The following is an 11,563-nucleotide window of genomic DNA, read 5'->3' on the forward strand; positions in this document are numbered from 1 at the left end:
AACCATATGCCTGCCTAAATCTAAGACTACCTAGAAAAAGGCAAGCTTGAGTGTCAAATGACGTCAAAAATAAGACAGTAAGTGTTTATATTGTCCAACACAAAATTGGTCACTATCCCTACAGCGTTTCAGTGGCATTTTGCGTTTCCGTGATATTTTACATTTCCGAGCTATTTTGCCTTTCCGTATTATTTATTTTTCACTTTAGATACCATCACTTTTACCTTAGACATTAAAGATATAAAGATGTTTTCATTTTTCATTTTCTTTAAAATAACTATTCGTGTACTAATTATTTAATATTCAGACCCTTTTTTATGTACAAGTATTTCTAAAACAAATCATATATACCTGTAACTGCATGTCTGCTTCACTCCATCATTGTTAAAGAACCACGCCTCATAGCATGTTGGTTTAGGACTCGCATTCTCGTACATTGGTTCCACAATATGGTAACTGTAGTCGAGGTCCATCTGTTGCTGGGTACATGGACATGCGTACGATAACAATCGCTGTTTCGATATCCATATACGTATTGTTTCATTTTTACTAAATTTCAGACACTCAGATTCGTTTTTTAAAACGGCAATTGTATTCTGATTATAATCTGTAACGTCGAATATCCACCTTCCATTAGGACCTGAAAAAATATAATTATATTAAGGAAATAACTGTGATTACTTTATATGTTAAATATGTAAGCGCCCGGTTCAATTTGTGAATTTAATACTGTATTCCTAGAAAAGATTTCGCGCGTTTTAAGTTAGCGCTTTTCGCGGTGGGCATGATTACGCGAATCTTTATAGCCGCGAATATGTCACTGATAACAAATCCGCGAACATTTCTAGCTTCAACAAAATAAAAACATAAACGTTCAGAATATGGATTTTAATCTACTTACACAATAACATAGAGACACAAGTGCTATAGAAATGTGTCAACAATTATGTAAAGTTCATCTCCTTACTAAACCACCTCATGTTTAAGCTTGTACTCCATGTATTTACATTTCAATATAACTTTCATGCACATAACATTTTTTTAAATGTCAATTTATTACTTATTATCATGCTTATTCACGTTATAAGCTTGTCATGGCTTAAACAAAAGCATTTACAGTTTGCGTACATTGAATGACTTGCATTTTATTTGCTTGAGGTAATCCTTTGTTTAAAGTACAATAGCGATCTAGTACTACATTGATAAACATCTGTTATGTTGTTATAATGAACGATGTACAGTCCAATATTGTTAAAGTAGCACAACATAACCGTTAGTCTGAACAGAAAAAAACAACAACAACAAAAATAATTAAAAAAAACAGCAAAAAAGGGGATATTTTCTGCTAGCTTTAATTTATACACTTATATAGATTTTAAGGTCAAGCATGAATTGCCCGAATTGCTGAATTATTAATGTGACATTCATAAATGGAAAAATAAGCTTTACTGCATACGCATATACAGGGGTGGAGACCGGGAATAGTTTTATTTTAATATTATTGTTTTTTGATGTTTTGGACATCAAATACATGTAGGTTTATACCGTAGCCTAAAAAAGCTTTAATTTAGGCCGTAGCGACTTAATATTCGCGGAATTCGCTGTTACTACAAATCCGCGAAAGTTTATCTCCGCGAAAATGCCGACGTTGTGAAAAACGCGAAATATTGTATCCGCGAACATTTCTAGGAATACAGTATTAAAAGCTTGGGAAAGCATATAATTTAATAATAATAACTGGCATGACAGCAATGTACTTTAAGAACAAAATATCTACAAAATTGGATCGGCATCTCTCCAATAAATGACAGTCCAACACTATAAGAAAAACATCAACAATTAATCTTATCTGTATCAGTCTCATAATTATATGAAATTGCAGCCAACACAATATAAGAATCAAACATTTTAACAGTCGAAACATTGACAGTCCAACAATATAATATAAAACAAAATAGTCAAAGATGAATAAGTATTTAGGCAATATAAGTACAAAATATTAAATAGAAGAATCGGCACCAGTCAAACTTTTTTGTGAAATATTTAATTAAACTATCTAAAGATTTGATCGGTATCTGGCCAATATTGGACTGTATATAACTTTAAACCTCTAATTTAAAAGTGTTAACGGAGCTTCAGGTAGAGAAAAACAGGACGCATTACAACCCCAAAAGCGGCCAAACTGGCTATGTTGAAAGATCTGTTTGATTGAGCCTGTTCATGTAAGGTAATGGTAACTGAAAAACACCGTACTTGCCCCCAGCACCGACCTAGGCAACGTTCGACATTTAAACATGAAAACATTCGACATTTAAACATGAAAACATGGGGAAATATGGTTTTAAAACAATCCACAAATGTTATCATACTGTAATTATTATGGAACCTTCAATTTGTCAATTTCATACCGGCAAGTATAATTCCCAAGTAAAAGAATGCATACGCCCTAAACGAGAAAACAGCGTGGTGTTTAAAGGCGATTAGAGGTCACGAAGCAAACACGTCACAGACAAGGCGTCAAACAAGAAACTCAAAAGCCAGGCGCCATATATCTTAGTATTCAAGTAGGTATATTGGAACCACTAATCAAGAAAAAGGACTTCATGTAAAACACGACATACATGCACACACTACAATAATGTCATGTTAAACGATCTTCAAGGATGGAAAATAAAAAAATATCTGATCAAATATTTTAAGCCGAAATTTAAGACACATTTTCTTTTGCGAATATTCGAAATTATAAATCTTCGACAATGGTTTGTCTTCGTATGTTGAGAGCGAATCATAAAACTAAAATAAAATTAAGTCACTTTTTAGTGTGAATGGAAATGAACATAAGTATGTATTTTTGCAATTGGGAACATCATTGAAAGAAACCATGAACGTTTAAAAAAATGAAGTGTGCATTCTTACCAGATTAACATTTAATACTAAGTGAGAGTATCTAAAATCTTACAAAATTGATTACAAAATTAACTAAGGATATATTATTATAGAAATACAATCAGTTAACTTTACCCGTCTCGACGTTGGTATGTTGGTTCAAATAACTAGCATTTTTACTTGTTGCCAAGATGTAAACATCGTTGTCTTTGCCACTATAGCCGGCAGAACTTGGTATATTTTTGTCGAGTTTAAGTGACCACTGCTCATGATCGTAGTTAAACATTAGGTATGAATGTATACCATCCGAAATAAGAATCAATTGCATTGTCACATTCTAAAAGTACAAGGAATTCGATGTTAAATAGGTTTGTGATTGTGAAATAACTAATTTTCGGTGTGGTTAAACGTCTACCATTAGATAAGTAAAACATTTTAAATCAATTTTATACACTTAGAACAGTTTCAAACAATGTGTCTGTTATGTTTTCTATTTAAGGGTCAAAAAGAAAACTAGTGATTTGTATGTCGTAAGATAGGTCATGAACTCAATTTTGTATCAAGTAGGTTTTATGATGTTTTCTGAAACAGAGTAGAAAAAGCGACGACCAGAATTTCTGCTAGATTTTTCTCACTGGTAAATTGTCTCCCTATTTCTTCATTTGTTCCCAAGTATTGACTTCTTAAAGCTTTGTAGTTATTTGTCAAGAAGAATGTTCTTTTAATATGCATGACATGTGTATTTAGCTTACTAGCAGCCTGGGTAGTTTTTATTTGAATACTTAATGACACATAACATTGCACTCGAAACTTACAAGCATGAAATTACCGATTTCTTTAAACTAAAAACAAATATTGAAACGCGGAATTAACAGATTTATTGATGACTTTTTACTCATGCACCCTCATTTTTCTTGCAATACCATCTGCAGAAGCCATCTGACTTAAAATGTACCCCGACCGGGGTGCACGATGTTAAAATGCATTATCATGTCGTGTCCTGCAGGCGTTAATTAAAATAAAGAGAAGCGTTATCCATCTATTATCTATGCATTTTAAATGATAATTTTTCAACTTACTTGAGATTTTATGAGTCTTGTTGGTATAATATAGGATGCTTTTGTAACGTTCAACCACGTGACTTCAATAGCAACACGCGGGCGAAAATCTGTAAGGTTGTAGGACTTTGAAAATACTTCTCCTAGCATTGCCAGGTCTTTGTGTCGACTATCATTCATATCGCCTCTGTAGTATTCCATGAGATGGACAAAAACACCTCCAGTGAGATTAGTAGAGTCTAGATTTGTCCAGAATGGAGCTATCACAGTTCGACCTTCGCTAAATGTCTTCCAGTTAGAAGGGGTTTCTGGCCCATAGTTCTGATACAAGGGTTGAAAGCCAAGTGTGATAAAACCATTCATATTCGGCTGTGAATAAGAAACGAAACAAATGTACATATATTTATATCGATATAAGTTTTTTTCTATGCTGACGTTTTAATTGCATTTGAACACACCCTTAAGAGCACTGTTTTATTTATCGTTTCACTACCTTGAAAATTTACATTTAATATATAAAATTATGAAAGAGTATTGAACAAGCTTTATCTAATGAAATATCTTATATAAAGTTAAGTTTATTTACAGTTACACTTTATATTGTTTTAATGATCTTATGGTCGATCACTAAACAGTTGTAACATAGAATGTCTTTTTTACTTAACACACTTAAATACAAAAAATGTACGTAAACTTAATGATGTATACAAACACAAAATAAGTAGGGTTTTAAACGTAAAGCGATGAATGTACACAAACTCAATATAAGTAGGGTTTAAAAGTTTATGCGATGATTGCGTGCATGAGGCACCGACTCTTAAAGGTATAGTCTTAACAAATATTTTTAATATTGGCAAAATGGAAGTAGTCTTTTTTAACATTCAACACATTATTGTGCATTGTGATATATACTTTAAACGCTTTTAAAGCTGTGTAAATATGTGCAAGCAAGTACATAGAACATAAGAAACAACGTATTTTTATGGATCAAACAAATGGTCTAAACTGTTTAATGTTGTCCGATAGTTATGACTTACTCTAAAAGATTTATACTCCTTTCCAAAATACGGAAACCTGTTGTGTATCGGAAAAGAGTTGATCAGCACATTATCTCCCCTGAACGGTGCTACAGGTGTCTTCAATTCAATTATAACGTTTTCTGGGAACATAAAATGAAAGTGTTAGAAGTTCAATTTTTTCATTTAATTTTGATAAACGGTTTTTTCTCTTGTCATGAAAATGTGAAACATCTTTCAAAATATAGAGGGTATTTTTCTATAAATACAGGATTTATTTTTATCGAGTGTTATGAAAATGATATTTTTATGAGTGGCGTAAGCCACTAATGAATGATGATAGTTTTGGTTTTTATGGCGATGTGGTTTACAAACTTCGTAAGATTTTGGGTCATGGTAATTTTTCTGCTGTTTTTACTAAAATCATTAAACGTTTTATTAAAAGAGGTTATGACCCTACTATTTTAAGACATACTGCATGTTTAGTGTTCAACCCTTTTACAGTTGGACACTACGCTTTCCTCTTTTGATTGCATCTGACGGACCAAGTGGGAGACTCTATGATGGATAGTTCGTTAAGCCCTTTGGGACTGAATTGTCTTAATGTTCGTCTTCTGCCTTGCTTCGTCGGGCCCTTGTAGGTGATTTTCTTGTTGCTCTGTCTTCCTTTAGGACATTGAGTACTTTTGTTATGGTCATTGGGTTTACTTTTATATGTTTCTACAAGAGCATTTTAGTGTTTTACTTATTTAACCTTTTGTAACCATGACAACTGTTAGAATTTCACTTGGCGGGGATTCATTTTATTTACACTGTCTCGTTTATAGGAACATGGTGGGGCTAAGAGCGAGGTTTGGTGCACCATTAACCGGTTTAAACTCCCCAGCAGTCATTATTATGCTGCTGACCGTTCCAAGGCGGCGCCCCACTGTGTTCCTCAGATGTATGTCTATGTTGTTTCATACTGTTTTTGGTGACACTTTTGCTTGTGTCCCTTGTTGTTTTCTCGTCTACGGTAAGTATCTTCCCCATTGCCTCTAGTTTTTATTTCTTTGATTAACCCCCCCCCCCCTTCCCCCGGTCTCCTGTCCCCTTCCCCTTTGTGGGCCTATTATTATTTTCTTTGAATTCCTGATCAGTTACAAATTATTTATCATTTAATGATTAACGTGTCGTTGCCCTGTCCTTTTTATGTTTGGTGTCCACCTGGGCTCCTTGTCATTGGTTCTTGTTGCTGGGTCATATGGGGGTTGCGTTCATTGAACGCCGCCTTTCCTTGTTGATCTTGTTTTTCATATTTCATATGACAAGATAAAAATAATTATTGCATTTAAAGAAAAAAATCTGTTCATTAAATGCATTTATCTCTTTTTAGCAATTGCAAGTTGAAATACTTATTTTTTGAGCAGTGCTTGAATTTAGAAGAAAAAAGTCAGGCAAGAGCAGTTAGTTAAAGTACGGACAATATGTTTCACTGCAGATAATAATATTTTTTTTACAGTGAAAATACGGAAAATGTGAATACGCACTTTATTTCATCATATTTTCTCATTATTTCATTTATAGGTGTATAATGAACATGTTTTTAGCTGACATGCGATATATTTCGTGAGAATAATTCAAATCAGGAAACTGCGTGACATCATGGAACATTTGGATGGCTAAAGAAAAACAATGCTGAAACTTTGAAAGCTTCAAATATTCACTAAATGGCATTTCTTAAATACTGATGATTAATATGTTTGTCAAAGTTTTGTATTTTGCTATAATTTGCAAATGCATGATTTAATAAAGACAAATTTTACTATATATAAAAGCCGTTTATGTTTTAGAAATAACGTTTCATACGTACATGTCAAATATGACTTTTCAACAGAACTTTGAAACGGAATAGACCAAAATCTGTTAAGCCTAAGAGGCACACAAGTCAATACGCGATAAGAATCGCGTGATACAATTCTAAGATGGCGGCGTATTCATATACAATACTTAAACATTAATTAAAAAATGTTCACTTAAAGTGAAGAACGAGAAATATTATCTAATAATTAAAGATGGTAGCAAAGTGTCAAGGACATTATTGGTAAATCTTATATTACTATAGCAATGAAATGTCGGATCTCCTTTTGGGAAGTCTTTGTTGCACGTGCAATTATAACCTCTGTCACAATTAGTACAAATTAGTACTGATTGTCAATTGTCTAGCTCCACATTCACTTTGAGAATTCTTTGATTATTATTATAGATTGAATGTTGAGCTGAATGTCGATTGTCTAGCTCGGCATAAGAATTTTTTCGAATGTCTAGCCGATTGTTGATTGTCTAGCTCAACATTCATTTTAAGAATACTTTGATAATTATAACAGGTCGAATGTTGAGCTGAATGTCGATTGTCTAGCTCGACATAAGAAATTTTCGAATGTCTAGATGATTGTTGATTGTCTAGCTCAACTTTCACTTTGAGAATTCTTTGATTATTATTATAGATCGAATGTTGAGCTGAATGTTGATTGTCTAGCTCGACATAAGAATTTTTCGAATGTCTAGCTGATTGTTGATTGTCTAGCTCAACATTCACTTTGTGAAAAATTTGTTGATTATCATAGCTCGAATGTTGAGCTGAATGTCGATTGTCTAGCTCGACATTCACTTTGAGAATTCTTTGATTATTGTTATAGATCGAATGTTGAGCTGAATGTCGATTGTCTAGCTCGACATAAGACATTATCGAATGTCTAGCTGATTGTTGATTGTCTAGCTCAACATTCACTTTAAGAATTCTTTGATTATTATTATAGATCGAATGTTGAGCTGAATGTTGATTGTCTAGCTAGACATTGAATGTCGATTGTTGATTGTTGATTGTTTAGCCAAGTTATTGCACATGAATTTTAAAAATGTTAAGAAGATAATATCTTTCAGATAAAGGTGTATACCTCTCAACTGATATGTGTGGGTTTGAAACTTTGAAAATTCAAGAATTCCTACTCTATTGTTAGTTTTCAAAAGAAAGATTGGAAAGTGATTTACGTTGTTTTCAAGTATTATTCAAAAAAGCATTTTGGTAATACATGTAATATTGTTTATAATACTTTGTGATAAAGCGCTTACCATTTGTTACACACGAAGTATTGTATATTGTCCAAGTGCCATTTTCAGTGCATTTGGTACTGTCGTCACCTTCCAATGTAAAACCTAAGTCACACGTGAATGATGATACAGACTCATATGTTGTTCCGTTAGAGGTACTTATATTTCCATTTGCAAGATCCGGAGGCCTCATGCAGTCTTGAAATTTTTAGAGAACAATATTACAGACCATCATAATATTAACTACATGTATAATTTTACTATTTTTATTGTTGAGGAACTCTTTGAAAAATGAATTACATATATTTCAAAAGTACATGCAATAAAACATATTTGTTTAAACTTTAACTTGTTCAGTCATATATGTTGCTTTTTATATTTTTGTTCTTATTATAATACATATCAGGTATCTAAAACGAAAACTTCTGATGCTGTTTCTCTGTTGTTTTTTTTTTTTTTTTAATTGTATTTTTAGTGTTTTTTCTTTTAGCTATACTCTAAATAAAAAACGATGTTCAACAAAGAATATTGGGAATATCAACATCTCGAAAACTTATGTCTTATACAACAATAAAGTAGTGTGTAATAAAAAATGCTTACCCTTAATTTTGCATTCTGGGTTGCTTGTCCATTGACCAGAGGCATTACATCTTGCCATTTTATCATCTGTTCAGTAAGTTCATAGCCCGTTTCACAGTTAAACATTGCAGTTGCATTGAAGGTTGTCTCATTTAAATTGAGTAATACTGATCCCTGTATTGATGGTATTATTTCCCCACAATCTTATAATGGTAATATTAAAGTTGGAATTTCATTAATTTGCTTTATAAATACAGTACAAAACAAAATAGAAAATACAATCACGTGTAGCATCAATGTTCATGGTCAAATCTCAAAACATAATCTTCAAAAGCGTATGTCGGATAGTTATACATACATAAGAAATAGTAATCAAAATGTTCTCCTTTTGCTTTGAGTCCGTGTAGCGCAGACTTTGTGCACTAGGCTCTTGCTTCAACAGACTTTAACAAACATCAATCTTATTATACATTTAGAAGAACTCATGTCATGATACAACAATTAATTATACTGCATCTTATCAAACGAAAATCATTTTTTCTTCAAAACAATTATAAATATAGCATTTTTTGTATGTAATGCTTTTAAAACGAAGCAAGTCTATACAATATTATCTTAAATTAATACATATTTCTGGTGTTGTTTTATATTACAAACAATCATCTGTCTAATAGCCACATATCATGCTTTATGTATAGATTTGAGTGTCACAAACGCATTAGAATATATATATCACATAAAGCTATTGTAGCCGTTGTAGAGAGACACTTTGCAAATTGTCATTGGTGGGAGTCAGACATATCAATAGTAGCTATAATGTAACAAACGATAACAAAGATTTTCGAATATACTACAAGTGCAATATCAGTTTTTTAAATTTTATTTAGATAGTACGTATGTGAACTGTTATAGTTGTTTAACAGTAATGAAATTTGTGGAAAATCGTTTATGCAAACTTAGTTTCTCAATGTTTAAAATGAAAAAGTACAAGTTATCAAAACAAACCTGTAACATTACAAGTTGGTGGTTCTGAGTCCCATGTACCGTCAAGTTGACAAAATAACTGTGTGACTTCCATCTAATGTGTATCCAATATTGCATTCATAAATTGCGCGCGACTCAAATGTTGTGTTAACAGAACCATGATCTATTTTTTCAGCTTGGTGACATTCTTCATTGAAATAGTTATCATTTTATTATTACAGTTGTCATATCCGCATTAAAATAGCACTAACGTTACAACGTTATAAGCTATTGTCACATTCAGAAAAGAAAAGCTCAGACATTTACTTCATCAGAAATTTATTAAAACTCAATCTAAAACGACAAAAAATATGAAAAAGTAATTACAACTCAGACTTTTACATCCACAATAGATATAATTATTATAATAATAATTTAACTCAGTATCTCGAAACGGAATATACAGAATTCTAATATCAAAGTATGAAAAATATATATTATGATCATGATATCTTACTATTTTGAGTACAATTCACAGTGTATTTCTTCCACTTTCCATCTGGCATACAACTTGTAGTGTTATCCCCATGTAGAGTATATCCAGGATGGCATTTGAATTCAACGATGGCTTCAAATTTTGTACCATTTTGAGCAGAAACAGAGCCGTCTTGTGAAACATTTGGCATCCCACAATCTATGTAGATGTTAGTGTATGATAAATTTAGTCAAACACTTTCGTAATAAATAAGTTTTTGAAACGTGCGAGTCGATTTTTATCAACTAGGAAATTATGAGTAATTATAAAGCTTTTGATAATAAAACGATGCCTTAACTACATGTTTATACCTGACTTGATTAATATCATTGACTAAGTTCATCTACAATATAACATTTACACAAACATTGTTACAAAATGGTAGCGAGGAAACAGTGTCCGTATACAATGTTGTGTTGTTGTACATAGATATATGTTCAAATGGTGATTACAAAAATATATTGAATTTCACTTTACAGACAATATTCGACAAGTTAATGACATGTACAAACGTGAGTAAAAGAAAACCCATGTAAACCAATTGGACTTCTTTTTTGATTGGAATGAAAAAATAATTTTAACCGAATGGTATTTCAAATCGCGTTTTGCATTCAGTGTATTCTGTAGTTTCTATAATTACAGAAACAAAATTTTATAATTCATGCAGATCTTATAGCAGGATATAATAGCTGAAAGAAACCCAAGGTATTCGGGGATATATGTCCTACATGAACACTGTGACATATGCCTGTTAGTATCACAAAAAAGATAAACAAATAAATTGAATTGATTATTTACTAATAAGAGTGTAAATTTTATGAAAGTATATTTGCAAAGACATTACTTGCTCAGAGTTTTAGCTTTTTAAGGTTAAACTACTTCTTTGGTATAATAATGAAGTAATTTAATCTCAGATACAAGTTGCTGTACATTTTAAAGTGGAATTTAAACCTTTTATTTCGCAATAAGTTGTATTGTAATCCCAGTTTCCTAAAGCTTCGCATGCTATGTTTGCTTGACCTTTCATGTTGTAACCCTCATCACAGATGTATGAAGCATTGGAACCGTAAACAGTACTGTTCTGATGAAGAATTATTTCACCACTTGCTGGGGGTGATACTTGTCCACAGTCTATACAATTCAAAGAATATAGATATTACATTACATTGTAAAGATATCGATCAATTATGCTCCCATTATTATTTTCATATTTGACAAATACTAAGGAACAGTTTATTGTTTCCTACCTAGATGTCTATGGTTTTGATGTCTGTCAAACTGTCAATGTAAGTAAGAAATGTGCATACATACATGCATACTACTTATTTTTGTTTAAATGTAATGAGTGTTTTCTGTTTCCTATATATAATACACTAATTGAAGAATGATTATGCACAGCAAAGAACGGCTTAATATGATTTCACTTATAATTCAAT

At 32.0% G+C, this 11,563-nt stretch overlaps 1 protein-coding gene across 1 annotated transcript; it reads right to left on the reverse strand.

The window, feature by feature from the left end:
- Positions 1–326: 326 nt before the first annotated feature.
- On the reverse strand, positions 327–7,124 carry LOC132740028 (sushi, nidogen and EGF-like domain-containing protein 1). Its single transcript, XM_060727883.1, has 5 exons — positions 7,060–7,124; positions 4,982–5,103; positions 3,966–4,313; positions 3,022–3,223; positions 327–640 (listed from the first exon to the last, which is right to left on the reverse strand). The coding sequence occupies exons 3-5, from the start codon at positions 4,305–4,307 to the stop codon at positions 342–344; spliced, it is 843 nt and encodes a 280-aa protein (XP_060583866.1). The 5' UTR covers positions 4,308–4,313; positions 4,982–5,103; positions 7,060–7,124; the 3' UTR covers positions 327–341.
- Between the last annotated feature and the right edge of the window lie 4,439 nt (positions 7,125–11,563).

This window comes from Ruditapes philippinarum, unplaced genomic scaffold (assembly GCF_026571515.1).
Source record: "Ruditapes philippinarum isolate M1 unplaced genomic scaffold, ASM2657151v2 ctg10318_1_1_1_1, whole genome shotgun sequence".
NCBI lineage: Eukaryota > Metazoa > Mollusca > Bivalvia > Venerida > Veneridae > Ruditapes > Ruditapes philippinarum.